The sequence below is a fragment of the Pleurodeles waltl genome, chromosome 2_1 (genome assembly GCF_031143425.1).
Source record: "Pleurodeles waltl isolate 20211129_DDA chromosome 2_1, aPleWal1.hap1.20221129, whole genome shotgun sequence".
Lineage (NCBI taxonomy): Eukaryota > Metazoa > Chordata > Amphibia > Caudata > Salamandridae > Pleurodeles > Pleurodeles waltl.
In genome coordinates this window covers 111,294,810-111,314,495 of record NC_090438.1, presented here as the reverse complement: position 1 = coordinate 111,314,495, position 19,686 = coordinate 111,294,810, and the positions used below count along the sequence as shown (strand labels likewise).

The 19,686-nt window shown below is 38.0% G+C and overlaps 1 protein-coding gene across 2 annotated transcripts in view; it reads right to left on the bottom strand.

Moving 5' to 3' along the window:
- The window catches only part of ATP7A (ATPase copper transporting alpha), a 307,765-nt gene that overhangs the window by 221,161 nt on the left and 66,918 nt on the right, over positions 1 to 19,686 (bottom strand). For both annotated transcript variants that reach the window (XM_069211097.1, XM_069211107.1), the window contains exon 3: positions 11,853 to 12,342. In XM_069211097.1, the coding sequence (XP_069067198.1) occupies positions 11,853 to 12,342 (490 nt within the window). The remainder of the gene's footprint in view (positions 1 to 11,852; positions 12,343 to 19,686) is intronic.

Sequence of the window (19,686 nt, the reverse complement as noted above, 5' to 3'; positions counted from 1 at the left end):
TAGATCTATCTTAGATTTACAAACATTTCCAATTGTTGATGGGCAAAATCCCAAACCTTTATTTAATAATGACAACATATCTTTCGATAATTGTTTATCAGATAGATTCACCACATTGTTGCCCGTTACAGAATCTTTCATGTCTTTTTGTTCCACGATCTCGTTCTCATGCCTGAGTAGGCCTGTTCCTTTACCTCCTCTTTTTCCCCTTCGTGTCTTCCTACCCAATTTCTTTTTTGTTCCCAGTTGCCCTGTTTTATCCTCTTCAGTTCTTGTAAAAAACCAACTCCCTGTGCATCTGAACTGATATGACCATCGGAGGCTTCTATGTCACTATTATTTGTCATCAAACTACTACTCGATGTTGAAGCAGAGTTCATGGAATTACTCGACTCCGCTATACGTCTTACATTTTTCATTAAATGGTCATATTTGCGTGAGAAAGTAAAAACTCTGCCATTTATATAATCTAATTCATCTCTCTTGAGTTTTCTGGCTTTCCTTTGTTTAATTTAATCTTGAAATTTCGAAATTATGTCGTTAAGAATAACAAAATTCTTTTCAGTTGCCTCTTTTAGATTTAGATCTTTAATCTCTTTTTCCAAGTCTTCTATTTCTAATTGTAATTTTGCGACCTTTCTTTCTGCACTTTCTATCAATATGTCCATAAGTTTCATTGAATTACTTTTTAATTCTTCTTCCCACTTCATAAGTAAATCTATATCCAAATCGTCATATGTGGGAAAGATATGCGATCGAAGACCCCTAGGTATTCTATCTAATTTCTTCTACTGCTTTAAAGTAATTGCGTCCCACCATCTTGACATTTCATTTTTTCTCAATTTCTCTAGTTTGATAAACTTATCCCTTAAGCCCTCTTTGTTCTTCCGATTAACATTAACGGTCGCCTGATGCACTGTGGATACACTGTCTAGATTTCTAAAGAGCTCTTCCGCTAATTTTAATCTCTCTTCCATTTTGTATATGTGCTCTAACGGGAAAGTGATGCTGCCCTCCCAAAAGAAAATTGAACGTTTAGTATTAGAGGGGTGAGATATTGAGAGTGAACTGGCGCTCTTAACTTCCCTGTCTATGTATGTACCACTACAGAATTCAATTACACACGGTGCTCAAAACATAGGTTCCACCCCCAACAAGAACCTCACTCGATAACCAAAAGGGTATTTGTGTTATCTATAACAAATGTATTCAGTTAAGGCACACGTGAAAATTCTCTTACAACAGAATAATCTGGTACATACATAGACAGGGAAGTTAAGAGCGCCAGTTCACTCTCAATATCTCACCCCTCTAATACTAAACGTTAAATTTTCTTTTGGGAGGGCAGCATCACTTTCCCGTTAGAGCACATATACAAAATGGAAGAGAGATTAAAATTAGCGGAAGAGCTCTTTAGAAATCTAGACAGTGGATCCACAGTGCATCATGCGACCGTTAATGTTAATCGGAAGAACAAAGAGGGCTTAAGGGATAAGTTTATCAAACTAGAGAAATTGAGAAAAAATGAAATGTCAAGATGGTGGGACGCAATTACTTTAAAGCAGTATAAGAAATTACATAGAATACCTAGGGGTCTTCGATCGCATATCTTTCCCACATATGACGATTTGGATATAGATTTACTTATGAAGTGGGAAGAAGAATTAAAAAGTAATTCAATGAAACTTATGGACATATTGATAGAAAGTGCAGAAAGAAAGGTCGCAAAATTACAATTAGAAATAGAAGAATTGGAAAAAGAGATTAAAGATCTAAATCTAAAAGAGGCAACTGAAAAGAATTTTGTTATTCTTAACGACATAATTTCGAAATTTCAAGATGAAATTAAACAAAGGAAAGCCAGAAAACTCAAGAGAAATGAATTAGATTATATAAATGGCAGAGTTTTTACTTTCTCACGCAAATATGACCATTTAACGAAAAATGTAAGACGTATAGCGGAGTCGAGTAATTCCATGAACTCTGCTTCAACATCGAGTAGTAGTTTGATGACAAATAATAGTGACATAGAAGCCTCCGATGGTCATATCAGTTCAGATGCACAGGGAGTTGGTTTTTTACAAGAACTGAAGAGGATAAAACAGGGCAACTGGGAACAAAAAAGAAATTGGGTAGGAAGACACGAAGGGGAAAAAGAGGAGGTAAAGGAACAGGCCTACTCAGGCATGAGAACGAGATCGTGGAACAAAAAGACATGAAAGATTCTGTAACGGGCAACAATGTGGTGAATCTATCTGATAAACAATTATCGAAAGATATGTTGTCATTATTAAATAAAGGTTTGGGATTTTGCCCATCAACAATTGGAAATGTTTGTAAATCTAAGATAGATCTATACAAGTACATTAGGAAATTAAAACTTAAGAGGTATTTTGATCTACGAATAGGAGAGAAAGAGACAGCCCCATCAGTGGGGATGACACATAGTAAATTGTCCATTCAGGACATCCACGATACAGTTGCACTGATGACAATCACAGATTATGAAGAATATCCTACGACTATATCCAGTGTTTTGCATGATCTGAATATATCTTCTGATGCGTATATGACTAGTGGTCTAAGACAGAGATCCACTTGGGTGCCCAGATTGGTAATGGACAATAATCTAGATATGTTCTTCAAAGCCATTTGGTCGGACTTAGACAAAGAAGAGTTGAAAAAGAGACAATTGAGAAAATCGAATTTGGAATTACAAGAAAACATCGCATTGAAGACCCTAAAACTGGATGAAGATTTAATTTTGAAGAGAGCAGATAAAGGAGGAAATATAGTCGTGATGAATCGTACTGATTATGAACGAGAAATTTACTCACAATTGAATGATATAGAGTGTTATGAAAAACTCTCTCAAAATCCAATGGTAAAACTAACGAGCAAAATAAACGGTATGTTAAAATGCTGGCGAGATAGGGAATTAATAGACGAGGAGGAGTATCTATACTTACAGGTATATCGTCCCAAGTACCCGTGTCTTTACACATTACCTAAAATACACAAACAAGCGAGATTCCCACCAGGAAGACCTATAGTTTCAGGCATAGGTAGTCCAACAGAAAGATTATCCGAATTTGTGGATATATTTTTGCAACCCTTAGTTCAAAACTTACCATCATATATAAGAGATACTAAACATATACTTAGTCTATTATCGGATATACAATGGGAACCAGGCATGATTATGGTCACATTAAATGTGGTAGCATTGTACACAAGCATAAAGCATGAATATGGATTAAAGGCAATAGAACATATGCTAAACAGAAGATCAGTGAGCTTATTGGAACACACATATATGATTTTGGAAATGATTGATCTCATACTCAATCATAATTATTTTTTGTTTAAGAAAGACTGGTTTAAACAAAAACAAGGTGTAGCTATGGGTTCAAAATTCTCCCCCTCATATGCTAATCTGTTTATGGGGTGGTTAGAAGAAACATGGATATGGGGCCCCGGAGCAGCTGCATGGCATCAATATGTTTTATACTGGGGGCGATATATTGATGACTGTTTCCTATTATGGACAGGAGATGAGAAGGCATTGGAAGAATTTTGTGATTATCTTAACAAAAATAATGCTAATATTCAATTCACATATAAATATAGTAAGACCAGTATAGAGTTCTTAGATGTAGAATTATTCATAGAAGATAATAAGATAGAGAGCAAATTATATCGCAAGCCAACATCCTGTAACACTCTATTACATGCAACGAGTGCTCATCCGATTAGGCAGATAGAGGCCATACCATCAGGCGAAATGGTCAGAGCCAGAAGGAATTGCAGTAGAGATTCGGATTTTTATGAGGCTATAGAAGATATAGGAAAAAGATTTCTAGTTAGAGGTTACTCGAGAGCCAATATACAGAAATCGAAAGAGAAAAGTTTAAAGACATCACGTTCAGAAACATTGTTACCAACAACTAAGAAAAATACAAAAGGAGATGTAACTAGTACACAAAAGGTGAGGATTACCTTGGATTATACAGAGGTTTCTAAGAAACTAATAAAAATCATGAAAAAACATTGGTCAATATTAATGCAAGATGGGACATTAAATAAGTTCATTGGTAAGAAACCAGATGTTGTATTTAGGAGAGGAAATACTCTTAACAGTATCTTGAGCCCTAGTTATCTGTCTGAAACAAAAAAGCCGGATTGGCTACATGAGCATAATTTGGGTTTCTTTAGATGTGGCTCATGCGCAATGTGTAAATGGGCGTGTCAAGCTAAAAAAGATTTCCAAGACAGGAGCGGACGCAAGGTTGAGATTCAATCACATATAGATTGCAACACCACTTATGTGATATATATGATTATATGTAAATGTGAGAAAATTTATATAGGCAGCACGATACGCCATCTGAAGACAAGAATTGCTGAGCATTGGAGAGCAATTAAACAAGAGGATGAGAGATATCCTATAGCATCACATATGAAGTTGTGTGGCTTGCAAGGAACACATAAAGAATTTAAATTTTGGGGATTTGAACACTGTGGTAAGCATCCTAGGGGCGGGAATAGAGAATTAGCCCTGCGGAGAAGAGAATCCACATGGATTATGAAATTAGGGGCGGTCGAATCAGGACTAAATACTGACCATGAGATGGAATACTTTTTAGGAGATCAAATACTATTAGTCAGAAGATTTAGAAAATATGCCCCTTTTGGCCTAACTAGAGATGAGGAACAACTAAATGATATTCCTAGTGATCTTATATTATAAGTGCCATTTTTTCAATTAAATGTTTAATATATTAGGGGTGCAAGTATATGGGCACTAAGATGATTTTATAAATATGAAATAAATAATGGGAATGGATACTCTATCTCACATATATATATTGGTTATGGGACATATTAAGATTAGTGGTAGCACTAATTAGGATAGTACTATATGTAAGGAAAACAAATTTATATAATAAGAATTAATTCAGAGGGATTTACCCAACAGTAATAATTGGGGTCGATAATTACGAGTTTATAAAATCACAAAGAAAAGTAAAGAAATTTACAGTTAAGTCTGACTTCTATATCTATAATATTAGTGCGCGAGAAGTCCTTTCTTTATGTTGCTTATTTCATGCAAAGTCATTGAAATTGGTCCTTCTTCGATTACAATGAAGAAGACCGCGGGTTCTTAAACAAACGTCTAATGCAAATCGGGTTGGACATAGAGGTCAGCGTACTCGCGACCTGAATAGCTGAATAACGGTAAGAAAGAATATAGACAATAGATAACAAAGACTTAATAGCTAGATAGGAGTGGAAGGGAATTCATGAAATCCCTCGTATTGTTTTAGATTTCGAATCGCACGCGGACCAGGGGGAACTAATTGCCCGCACGAAACGATAGTAAACAAATGGTGAGTGGTATTGATATATACGAGTAAAAAAGATTGGAGTAGACTGGTGGTTACAGATTTTTAATTATTGGATTTATTTACATGTTCTCAGCATATATATTCAAAGGATTGGATGTATGAAGGCAAACTAGAACTGGAGTAGCGTACAAGGTAAATGAGATATTCAAAGCTTTGGGGATATCAATTACGCGCACCTACTAATTCACACGGACTATTTGGGTTAAAACATTTGGAGACTATGTAACTAGGGAGAATTTGTTGGCACCCTTATGTTATAATACATAATACTAGACGCATGCAGGATATCAGGGAATATAAGTAATATGTTACATGTGCACAGCGTGATTTTGTCCACGGTGTATTTGTCAAAATGTGGTATTGTTATATCATGTGGGAGATAATATCAGATGTTATAAAAAAAAGATCACTTGCATGGTTCCCAGGATTGGAGATAAGAATATGACACTATGACTAATACTTTAAGTAATTTTGTCATTGACATTATCATTGAGTCTAGTGATTATTAATGGTAGCTGATACTATTGTAGGAGGTCCTGAGGAAGTCAAGGGGGACACCCCGGATGAAACACGTGTTGACCTGACCTATCTGATTTGGACCGGAGATCTATCTGACTTCGGATTTGTGATATATCTGATTTATGATTTATTTGGATGAATACGCAATCCACGACCTGAGATCTATTTTGATTTGGGACTTGATGATTTGTGATCTATTTGATTTGCAATCCATTTGGAAGATTATGCTACCTATGGGAGGAACAATAAGTAATTTACATGGACAATTATGTGATTTGTTTGGATGACTTACACAATTATGTGAACTGCTGGGATGATTTACAGAATAAAGACTGTTAATGAAGATTTGTATATATGTTGTAAATGAAATGGAGGATTAGATTAGTTATTCTGAATAAACTGTAGGATCTGGATAAATGAAAGCTCAATATATACATATTATTCCCAAAGTTTAGCCTAGGGAGTTTCAGATTATTATGTTGTAAGAGAATTTTCACATTAATTTTCATTTAACTGAATACATCTGTATCTCCTAGCAACCCTAGATGATGCCTTACTGGTTATATCTTAGCTTAAAGCTAAATAAAATACATGACAAATTAATAACAGACCAAATATGCAGAATGGAGATACTTGTAATGTAAAGCTTTTAACAAGTCGGGCAGAATTTTGGGCAAGGTGAGAAACTGAAGCAAGAACCAAGCACATGACATAGCTATCGGAGGATGCCTAAACATGCCTAGCGTGAGCCCTGAGTCAAAGAAAATGCCTCAAATGGCATTGAAACGGAAAAAGATCTTCATTTAATAATTTAAACTAGTGTACAGTCATGTAAGCCAGCCCACAATCAAAACAGCGGATAAGAGAAATTACTCACATAGCGTGTCTCGTGCAATAGCTTCCGCGTTAGTCAGTCTGGTGAATTGACATGTAGGTGTCAGCTATGACGCTTCTTAAAGCATGCGATAAACAAAAGCTAGACTGCAGGTAATCAGTCAGCCATTTTGAGGTGGATATTGTATCCCGCTGATCGTGTTGAGTATGTGTTAGCCATTTATGAAGAAAAAGATAGCCCATGATGTGATAGAGGGATTTGAAAGTGGCAATTTCTAAATAGATAAAGTATTGACAATAAGTACAAATTCAAAAACCTGAAAGGCATAGATAATCCGAAATAACGAGCTAATGAAACGGTCAAAAGTGAACATGCGTTTTGGAATTATATGTAAAAGTTATTTAGCATGAAACAATGTTGAAATGAAACGTTCATATAACATGAGTAATTAGATGCTTTGAACGGAGTGAAAAATAAGCACAAAACAAATGGTCAACCTCATTAAGGCCATAAAGCTGGCAACATTAGAATACAAGAGTCAACCTTATTTCTGCTCATATATATGATGAATACTTGTAATTGGACAGTCTGGAGGGAAGGACATTACATAAGAACATGTAGGATGCATAAATCCAAGGGGGGGGAGGATTATTTAACAGCATACAGGATAGATAAATCCCAAAGGGTTTAATATACAGAAAGATGTTAGAATTGCTAAGGACGGCCGTTCTATGGCGATATTCAGTCTTTTCCTCACACTGTCTAATTTCCAAATCCAGAGATTCTCTTTTCATTGTTACAGTCTGGTCAGTATTAGAAAAACTTACTCCAAATTGTACAATATACACAATCCACAAAGTGATATCTTTCTCAGTGTGTTGAAATCTGATGAAGAGTTCTACAATCTGGGCATGTTCAACTTTGTATCTGATGCGAGATTGATAATGTACTAAATGTTTTCTGACTCGCTAGGAGGTTTTCCCAAACTATGGAAGGCCGCATGGACACGGGATGCGGTAAATAACATTTGAGGTGTTGCAGTTACAAAAATGTTTAATAGCGCAATGAGTACCATTAATGGTAAATCCGTTTATTGTTCTTGTGGTACCATTCTAGTCAATGGACTAATTATGTAATTTCATTCCTTCTTTTTTTATCAATCACAATTTATTTACAATTGATTGCTATATGGGATTGATTTATGTAATTCCCTGGAACTTACAATCATAGTAAGGGTATATACACCATTCAATATAATATTTATTCACACTGTAAATACTTTTTTTGTTTGAATTTGATGTCACACATTTCCCTTAGCATTCATGAAATGGATCTCTGCTCTGGCAAGCCCATTAATCGTGATTTGTGAGTAAGATGCACTTTAATATTACCACACTATGCAGAGCTCACATCCTTGCATCATTTTCTTCAGCTATGGTTTTCAATACAAAGCAACTTTTACAGATACAAATATTCTTCTTGCTCTGTTCAGCATTTCTTATTCTTTAACTTGACCACTGGGCTAATATTCTTCCAAAGTAGGCACAAGCATGCTTCTTAATTTCTGCACTCTTCGATATAGTCTAATTATTCAACAGTCCTTCTGCATATCTCTGTGTTTTTATCGGGTGTTTCAATAAACCACATTGTTTGGTGTCCTGGGTAAAGTCTGTGGGTGTACTTTTGATATTAGGTCCTTTACTAAACGTAATTTTAAGTTTATTAATATATAATGCTTACAGAGGGCCTTTATGTTTTCATGAAAACTACTTCGTCCTGATGATGGTCTTGCAGATGAGTTCAATTTGACACCGGAATGTCAGCGCTTGACCCACCTTTCTCTAGAAATTGTTGTCACCAATGTATTGTTGTAATGTCACCAAGATATAAATTGCTGTGATACCCAGAAAGTGGGCATTCAGTACATTGTCATTTGTCTTTTATACATCTCTTTAAAAGAACAAACAATGTTGATATACAAGAAACAATATCTGTAAAACCCCTGAAGTTATGATATTGTGCTTCATGTTGAATCCCATAACCTATTCTCAATACAAAATTCCTAAGATACAGCCACTTGTGATTCATTCTTGCCATTGTTTACAATTGAACTGTGCGTTTAAAAAAAAGAAAAAGTGAATATTTCAAATTATAAACGAAAGACTGATGTCATTAGATGGTATCAACATACTCGGGTAAATTCATGTAAACATGCAGCCCTTAATAAGATACCTTGTAGGCACTCTTACCTTTATCATAACTTTCTAAAAGTGGTATTTTCAGACTTACAATGTAAAATCTGACTTCACAGTGGGTTGTGATTTTAAATTGTGAGTCCAGAGATACCAAACTCTATATTTCTATCTTTTCCCAATTAGATGTTTCACTTAAAAGATGTTTTAAGGCAATCCCAATGTTAACCTATGGGAGAGATAGGCCTTGCAGTAGTGGAAAACAAATTTCACTAGCAGGACATGTTAAACTTGTAAGTACATGTCCAACTCTTTAAACACATTGCACCCTACCCTTTGTGTTAACTAGGGACTACCTTAGGGGTGACTTACATGTAATAAAAAGGAACGTTTGGGCCTGGCCAGTGGGTACACTTGCCAGGTCGAAATGTCAGTTTAAAACTGTCCACACAGGCTTTGCAATGGCAGGTCTGAGACCTGTTTAGAAGGCTATTGCAGTGAGTGGCACAATCAGTGCTGCACACCCCCAGTAGCATTTAATTTACAGGCCCTGGGCACATATAATGCAGTTTATCAGGGACTTAAAAGTAAATTAAATAAGCCAATTGTGGATAAGCCAATATTACCATGTTTAGAGTATAGAGCATCTGCACTTTGGCACTGGTCAGCAGTGGTAAAGTGCCCAGAGTCCTAAAGCCAACAAAACTGAATTCAGCAAAAAGTGAAGGGAAAAGGCAAAAAGTCTGGGGATGACACTGCAAAAAGGGTCATGTTCAACAAAGGCTAATTCAGCATTTCATCCTTCCAAGACTGTATCATTAATACTAATTTAAGAACCTGTTTGAGACTCCCTAAGCTCATAGCGGCCATATTCTAATAATTCCACATAAAAAACAAAGTTGATTTATGGGACAATATTTCTCCAAAATAGTTATCTAGTTTGGGCACCCATGCTCCAGAAACAGCCCATAGCCAGAAACCTATCTTAGAGCACTTTATTTTTTCAAGAAACTTGACACTAAAGGGCAACTATTAAAATAGAGGCTCCCAGCAAGCACTGTTAGTTTTCCCTATCAGGCTAATGAGTACATACTAGCAGCTTTTTTCTCCAAGATTCCCAAAAGACTTTCAGTAATGGTATTTTATTATTGTGTATTAGAATGGCTTGAATTTGGCACAGAGTTTTGGTGTAGGGTTACAGTACCATACTAGCAGCCCCGGACCTTTATTAATGCTGCAGTGTAACTGTTTTGTTATTGCAGCTTACATACCTAAAGTGACCGTAATCTCTCTGCCCTAGTGCAGGGATCATCAAGAGTTTGCCACAAATCTCCAGGTAGTCATCATGAAGCTACCAGAAAATTACAAATTAGTTTATGTAGGTTGAACATTGCAGTCTAAAGCAGTAGAGGACAGCTCCTAAATGCCAGGAGACAAGGTTCTCTTCTAAGTCAGCAGAGGAAAGTGCTACATATAGACCCTAAATGTCAGTGGAATCAGAAACAGTCCTCAAAAGAACTTCAATGTTTGACCATACACAACAAGTTCATATTCAAGAAACACCAGCTAAACCTTGAAAGAGCCCATCTAGAATAGTTGGGTGACAGGCAAAAGACGTGATTACTCTGAAGTACTTGACTTTGACGTAGGGAGAGGACCTTACACCCTAAATGAGTGTGGGATGGATAATCACATAGTAGATAGACCAGACCCTTACCTAACACATAGAGACGTACAAGTATGCTCTATTAGGAGATAGGATTCACTTAATTTTTCTCTATATGATGGACATTAATTTGGCTGGCACAGCCATGCTTCTAATAGTAAATGGGAAACAAACCATTGAAAGTTTTATAGAAATTGTAAGACCTGGTTTGCTTTGGGAAAGAAACCATTGGACGTTTTGTAGGAACCTGAAGACCTGGATGTTTCAGCAACTATAACATTTGTTCAGATATACAGGGCCAGGAAACCCTTACTGAGTATCAGCTGTGCTCTAGAAGTACATTTAATCATCATGTATAAATACACACACACACACTCTTATATAGCGTGTGTAATCTAACAGGAAATCATTAACACTGTCAGTGAATACCATGATAATGCAACACAGATCCTCTTGAACCTACACTGGGCCCTACATACCAGATGACTACATGAGACAACAATAAGTCTGATTTGTGAGCGCAATCAATCAGGACTATAATAGGTTATGAGTTTTCTTTGAAATTATAACCTGTTTGTGGCTCCAGTTCATGAAGACAGGGCTCAATATTCTGCTTCATGCAGATGAGGCATATACTAAGGACCCACGTCAGCAACCCAGGAGAGCTGGAGGAAGAAACACCATTGGAAATTAAAATCATTGAAGTCCCCCTGCATAAACAAGAGATTCCACAGATTTATGCCATGTTACTACATCGAGATATGAGATTTCTGCCTGTTTGCAGAATTCCACAGAATCTTGCAGAGTTTTTATGTAACTCTGCGAAATTCTGCAGAGTGAAACTCCACAAGTTCCACCCATCCCTGATTACCACGCAAGGTATAGTGTGAGCTAGACAAAAAATAAATTGAATTAAATATAACTGAGGCTGCAGGTCTTCACACAACTTCATTTTGAGTTTTGATAACAGACTAAGACAGAGTGCTACACTGTATAAGGCACAATACCACATAAGAAAGTTCTCTAGTATGTATTTCTGCAGGGAAGCTGTAAACACAGCTGCCCAGCATAGCTCCACAAGGGCTGGTCCTATGCCAAATTTTCATGATAACCACAGAGTAGGTTTTCCAGTTAGATTTAGATACACATATAGAAACTGGCAAGCATCCAGCAATCATGGAGTAAAGCTTGAGCCAGAAATAAAAAATCTACACATTTCACAAATACAATACCTTTGATTCGCTGTATCCCCTGCAGTTTTCCAAGTTTTCCTTCAATGGTACTAGTACAGGAGTGACAGGTCATGCCATCCACCTTCATCTTCACCACCACTTCACTGGCCTGAACCAAGCGGGGGTCTTCCAAACACAAAGTGGTTTTCTCAGGGGCAGGAGGCTCTATCCCCACCCCTGGAATCTGCTGCATGATACGGCTAGAATCGACTAAGCTGGGAATATAGGTGATGGAAGCAGCAGTGAGCTCCGATGAGGTCTTCACATCCAGAACCCCTTGGACCTGCAGCAGTTTAGTTCTAATCTCTTCACCCGATAAGGTCGACAGAGCGGAAATGTTAAGAAAAGTTGTGTCTGTTGCCACCGGTTGTGGATTGGGAGAAGAAAGCGCGGCATCGAAACCCATGTCCTCAATAGCATCTCGCAGAGACTCTGGAGTCTGAATCTTTGTGTCATAAATGATGAAAGCTTTCTTTTCTCCAAGAGACACCTGAGAAAGAGACAACAGTGTGTGAAGAACTGACACAAATCACATTTTACACCCATCCAACAAATTATACTGCCCAAAGCATTCAGGATAATTCCAGCCAAGGGCACTTTCCCCTTTAAAGAACTATTGATACAATAACCAAGGCCCTAGGAAGGGAAGGGAACAGTTATGTCCACAAGAAAGGGGAACATCTTCAATCCTCTTTCATGCCAGCCCAACTACTGTGCATAACAAAATGATAGTAGCAGCAACAGTAGTTGTGTAGGGTAGAGAACTTCTTTAGTGCTGGGTCACATCCAACCGTTCTTCCGGTGAGCTCACCAGGAATGCACTTTATGTGGATATTGGGCAAGTACTTATCCGACTTACGCACTCACGCTTTAGCTGGGTTCCATATGTCAGAGTTAATTTAAGTGAAAACAGCCTGTAAAACACTATGGCCCGATGTACAATGCCTTTTTGTGGTCACAAAAGGTGAAAATCACCATTTGCAACCGCAAAATGATCAGGTATCGTGTACCACCCATATTTTGCGAATGAGTACGCAGACTCGCAAAATAGGGATTGTGACTCGCATATAGGAAGGGGCGTCCCTTCCTAATTGTGAGTCGCAGTGGTATGTAGGATTGTTTTGTGACCGTGCATGTGGTCGCAAAACAATTGCAGTTAACACCAATTTCAAATTGGTGCTAAGCCATTCACAACCGGGAAGGGGTCCTCACGGCACCCACTTCCCCTTTGTGAATGCATGCGAAAATATTTTTTACAGACCACTGCCTGCTCTGAAAAATGTAAAGGAAAACTTTTCATTTTTCTTTTTGAAATGCATCCCGTTTTCCGCTGCATTTAAAAAAAAAAATTAAAAAAAAAAAATGCTTTACTGAAAAGCAGTCAAAGACATGAGCCCAGCAGGCCACCATCCCTGTGAGTGCGGCCACTCCCAAATGGATCTCAAACTGCGACCTGCCTCAAGAATATTAGTGAGGCAGGTCCCTTCCGACCCATTTAGGAATCATAAACAATATGGTTCACACTATTGTACATTTTGTTTTGCGATTCGCAAATGGAACGCAAATTGCAAGTCGCAAAACAAAAAGTCGCACATCGGGCTCCATTTCTTTTAAAACCAGCACAAACGTAGAATATGTCAATGAAGAGCACAGTAAGACACACAGGGATAAAATAACACAATTAGACGTGAAATAGGCTGCAAGAATGAAACTGAAGAATAGTTCAACAAATATTTATATTTGGTTGGTGTCAGTCTGCTCAAGTTTGCTGGCAGCAGACGTCAAAACTGGGCGAAAATTAGCCACATTAAGAAAATCTAAAACCAAATAAAAAATAATTGTATATTTAGTGTCCCAGGGACATATTCCTAACAATAGGGAGAGTTATCTAGTTATCAGCAAATGATGTGAACAACTCTTAACAAAATTCATCATTTCAGCTGGAGAAACATTCCTTGAGAAACTGCGCTGAGACGTCGCCATATAGATAGAGGTTTGCGAGTGCAGTAAAAATAAGCTAATCTGAGATTGTTAACAAATAGTTTCAGGAATAAGTGTCTCTCTCTCTATCCCTCTCCTCCTCCTACTGATGATGAAGTGAGTGGACACACAGAGACCGTACAAAGGATGGCCACAGGTTCACTCATATGTTCTAATACGCAAAGTAGTTAATGATTACTTTTACAAGATAGGTTCATTCCATGCGTAAAGTAGAGGGATGTTTTGTTTTCCTCTTAGAGTTACTCCATGGCTGCTGTACAGTAATAGCAGATTCGCAGCGGCATGCCACAGCATCAGTCTCCTGCAGATTGTCACCAGCATATCTAATACAGAGTAATAATGGTGGGGTGTGCCCAACAATCATGTTTCAGGATGACTTGTCTGGCCTCTGAGAGATCACTTGCAACACCTATCAAGATCCAAATGCCTTAGTGTGAGATGTATTTATAAGTAAGGCGTCGCCCTTCTGAAGTATCACACGCTGCTGCTGGGTGTGGTAAAGCCAGATTCCAGTCCTGCACCAAGCAGTTCATGCCATAGCTTGCTTACTACATGTGGGTTCACTAGGGCACACCGTGCCATGGCAGAAGGTTCACAAGTTATGTTATTTAATTTTTGTTGAGTATACCATTCACGGTAGTTTATTGGTGTTTTAGACATAACACCACGACTCCAACAGCAAACAAAGGGAAAAATGTTAAAATAACCAAGAGCTGCCAGGATCCAATTAACAATTAAAAAGCAGGGTCTTCGGTGTCCTGCAAAATAGCTGAAAGCACAGGAGAGCACGAAGGGGTTTCATGGTCTTTGCTGCAATAACATAAAAGCTCTACTGCCAAAAGTTAAATTCTTGGTCTTAAGAATTTTTGAGTAACCACTGGCTGGTATTTCATAAAATAAAATATGACATGGTGTGTCGACCAGGGAACACATCATTTAGATGTAGTTGCCCATACAATTGTAAACACAAGGTGCAAGCTTCTATATGAAAGGCCTATCGAAGGCAACTTTGTCCTGAAATGTCGAGTCTAAGACTACAGAGAACCAATTTCAGGCCTGCATAGCAGCATTTAAGATTCAAAAGATAAAAAAAGGAAAGGTAGGAAAAAGTGCAGCCTGATAAACTCATAAGTAAATCTTAGAATAGGAGTCTAGCCTCTTTAAGGTACCAGGGGCTTCCCCTACCCTAGATGCATTGTACTGACTGTTGCCTCAAAGGCAGTTCTGTGTTTTCGGCTCCTGACAGGTTTCCGAATGGCACAATATGATTCACAGCTTTTTTTTTTTTTTTTTTTACTAAACTGTAGTCAAATTTCACTTTTCTGCCCTTGTTTTTACGTCCCTGGTTAGTGCTTCAGGAAGGCTTAAGACCGCGGAGACTTCACACTCCACTGGGCCCTTATTTTGGATATTCTTGTATGGACACAGAACCATTGCTACCTGCTCTGAGAGTCAACTGTCCTGCACAAAGGATCTGGCAGAACAGCCAGAAAATGAATCTAGGGTTTCAGAACTGGAAGGAGTGAGTTCCTTTTCAAACAGTGGCTCCACATTCCTTTCTGGAAGATGTGCATAAAAGTGAGTTTCAAACTACCTGCTAGGAAGTAAACACTCCGATTCACGAGTATAGTTGACTGTTTATTCATAGCTGAGAAGCAGCGAAGGACACAGCTTCCAGTCCAGTGTCCTTCCATGAACTGACTCTCACAACTGCATACTAACATTCCATGGGTGTCAGCCACCCTTGGCATTCCATGGGTCTAAGTAACATAAAGCAACATAACACATCCCCCCTTTCCCTCCTAAATGAGACAACAAAAAAAACAAATAAAAATAAATTTCAACAGTTTCGTACCAATAAATCTTTATACATCTTAATATATGCCCTGTAGGGGAAAAAAGGGCTAATGAAAAAAACAGAGTATATTGTTGAGCATAAAAAATGCAAAATATAATGGACAATGCTAAATATAATGGTAACGGCTAAAGATTAAGTAGGTGGTATCTTCTTATTGTCAACAATCTCCACCCAGGAACATTCCTCTTCCTTATAGAATTTTTATTGGAGTCCTCGTCCATTATATCATTTGAACTGGTCCCTACATCATCTCCATTACATGATGTATTCATACTCATAGGTTTGTCCCTTACTACATCCCTTTACTCATTAATAGCAATGTCCTGTGTATCTTACCATCCAATTTAGCTCACTAGGGCCAGGTACTTTTTGAGACTCATTTATTTCACCCTCATCTTCAAGCCATTCAAATTCATCATCCTTTCTACGGTTAATCTTCCTTCCAATTGCAATTCCATTTAGGTTCCAAACTTCTCCATGTCTTAGTCTTACAGCATCCTCCAAAACTTTTACTACTTCTTCAGGGTCATAAAATTTGCTCTCTCCCTTGCACACCAACCCAGGCTTCTTCAGATGTTCCCAATCCCCTACTTCAATTCTTGTAGGTTTTATCCATGCTTTACATTGTAATATTTCTTACTTTTGTTATGTACAAGTTGTATAAAGTTTCTTAACTCTTCCTTCAACAACACTTCTACCCCATTTGAAAATAGCCATCCTGGATTATACTTATACCTTGGTTTTCTACCTCTCCTAATCACAAAAGAGATAACCCAGTGGCATCACTGCATGTAACAAGATATTCCCGAACGGTTTTCCCAATTTGGTTAACCCATTCTTTATTGCTTTTAACTGCTACCTGAATGGTGCCTTTTAATACTCGGTTAAACCTTTCCACTATTCCATTGCCACTTGGATAATATAAGGAAGTGGTTCTATGTTTCATTCCCAATCTCTCAAAGTATGCTTTGGCCTTTCTGGATAGAAATTAAACACCAATACCACTCACAATAGATGCCTGCATACCCTTGTGTGACAAAGTGTTGTCAAAAAAGTCTAAGACAGCATCGGTGTCTGCTCTGTCAACTATTTTAACTGCTGGTCATCTAGAAAATAAGTCCATTAAAACTAGTAAATAGTTTTGTGGTTCACCTACAGGTCCCACAAAATCAAAAGCAACTGTGCCCCAGGGTTCTTTGGGAATGTATCCATCAATCATCGGAGGGCGCTAAGTATGCAAGGATTTATCAGCCGTGGAGCATGTTCATGACTGAACCTTCCGTAGTTAGGATTTTAATAAGAGGTTTATGGTCATAAAGAATCAGACAGTTCTTCACCCAAATAAATGGCTTGAGGTGATCTCGAGCCCATGCACAAGATAATGCCTCATTTATCGATAATAGGATATTTTTCTTCACTGGGAGACAAAGATCTAAAAGCATACGGCTATAAGGTTCTCTCTCCCTTTATTGTCCATCTGGGACAAGACTGCCCCAAGACCTTTGTTGCTGGCATCTGTAGTGATGATGCTTTCTGCTGAAGGGTCAAAACTCCATAAAGCCATTGCATTTGCAATAGCTGATGATAATGGTTTTAAAATCATCCTCCCAGTCAGGGGACAACACAAACGCAGTTCTTCTTTAGTAATTGACAGATATTGTGTGTTTTTTCCGCAAAGTATACTTTACACAAAACTCGGCCATACCCAGAAAAGACCAGACATCCTCCTTACCAGATGGTGTAGGCGCGTTTTCAATAGCTGTAACTAAAGTCACCTTTGGTTTAACCCCCACTTCATCAATAACATGACCTAAATAAATGACATTTGTATTGCAAATTTACATTTAGAATATTCAATAGTTAGACCTTTTTCTTCCAAGACCTTTAAAACTTTTAAATGTCTGACCCTATGTCTCAGTGATGAGGAATTCCTATCGCCTGACGCCGGGGAAATATTGTTTGGGGTCAAGGGCAACAGGTTTTCATGTGTATTTTGTCCTTGGGGCAAGTAAGCCCAAACCCCTGCAGCATAAACCCTTTGACTGCCAGTTTACAGAGAAGGGAACTGTCTGCAGTTGAGGTAATGTGTGTGGCCATATGTTAATGTTGTTTGAACTTTTATTTATGGTTCATTAATTAAAAGACTTCATTATTAGGGTGAGAATTGTAAATACATGTTTTAAGGTCACTACTGAGAGTGGTTCCAGAAAAAAATAAATAAAAAAAGTGTACACACATTTGAAAAGTTGAACAATATGAGATTAAGTTTAATGCTCCCAGAATGCTCTCTGATTAGATGCAAATGTTTGCAGAAGCTTGTAAGCAAGAGTGATGATTCTTTGCTTTCAAAATAAAATGTTCAGAAAAAAGTGCAAGTAGGAATTATTTTTTCGCCTCTAAGTAATTTTAGGTGCTATTTCTTTGAAACGTCATGTAGCAAAACGTGTTGATGCATGCTAGTATTTCCAAAAAATATTCCAAATGGAAAATGACTGTAACCATTTTCACCAAGATTATGGAAAACATGAAAATAAACAAACACTGACAAAGCCAACTGAGCTAACAATTTTTTTGTTTTGTAATGCGTGTCTTGTTTTGGCATGGATTTTGTAACACTTTGTTGCCGTGGGAGCAGCCAGGCCCTCACCACTGTAACCAACACTGGCAAAAAGAAAAAAAGAAAAAAAAGTTTTTGGTCTCAAAAAGCACACATTGCCACAAGTGGCGTAACAAAGGCCCCGCAGACCCTCCTCCAGGGGGCCCCCTCCTCCCCCCCCAGCACAGCACCTACCCTGAGTGAGTCTGGAGGGGGGGGCCTCCATGTTCCTTGCAGGCCGCCCCAACCCCAACACAAACACAGTTTTGTTACGCTACTGGCGGCCACAGTAGTACCTGGCACTGAACTAAACTACTTTGTGTGCCAATATATGCTTCTTGTGGAAGAGCAGTAAAGCCAGCTGATAGATAGAGAACAAAATAGGAGTTTAATAAAAACAAAATGCCTTTGTTAACACCAGACTAATTAGGGACCCAATTCTTTAAGAAAGTCACAAAAGGGAGCCCTTGGTATGTCTTTGAATTATTGGCTTTCATTAATTCCCAAGAACTTACCGAAGCAGACCAGGAAATCTTACTCCTAGAAAATATTTGCGAAATGTATTTTAGCACGAGCAAATATGCATGTGTAGATTTGCTCATGTGAAAATCTATTAAGTGTTTACAAATTCACTTTCCCTCCAACCACATTTCCCATCCATGGAAGAACTTCTACTTCTGCCACTGTCAAGAGTAAATTTCCATCCTTTCTCATTATGGGACAAGATTAGAGTCTCTGAAAGACAGCAGCTGCTGATGCCAAACTGAATGGCATCCTTCTGAATTGGAAACAATCAAAAGGGGTAATGAAGGAAGTTAATCTCATGGATTCAGGTGAGAATGAACTTTGATGGTATGCGGAAGAAAGATCTATGTGGAAAACCATTTAGCATCTTTTAAACACATAACCATCTCATTTATTTTGGACAAGGGAAATCTATCTATAATTAAATTATTTCAATGGCATAAATCCACAAAATCTTATCTTTCCTTTACTTCGCCTGGCTACCACGAAGGGTGAAATCCAATCTGATGCTTCAATTGGCTCTAATATCTCAGCAGTGATCAACTTATCCAACTCTTTGGAGACTCCATCTCTTACAAGCATTGATATGTTGCCATTTTTATGCACCTCAGGTACTGCATAATTTTTTAGAATTATCTTGTGTTCAAATACTTTAAGGTTGCCTAATTCCTTACTAAACACAGTGACAAATTGTTTAAGCATTCTATTACCCACAGTTGTGCCCTCACCCACAACCAAAACTTGCTCTTTAAAATTAGGATCCAGGTTGATGTGTAGCTTTCTCTGGTCAAACCATCCCAGAACCCATTGACCTGCTTCGGCAACATACAATTTCCCTCTGGTTTCTCTGTTTT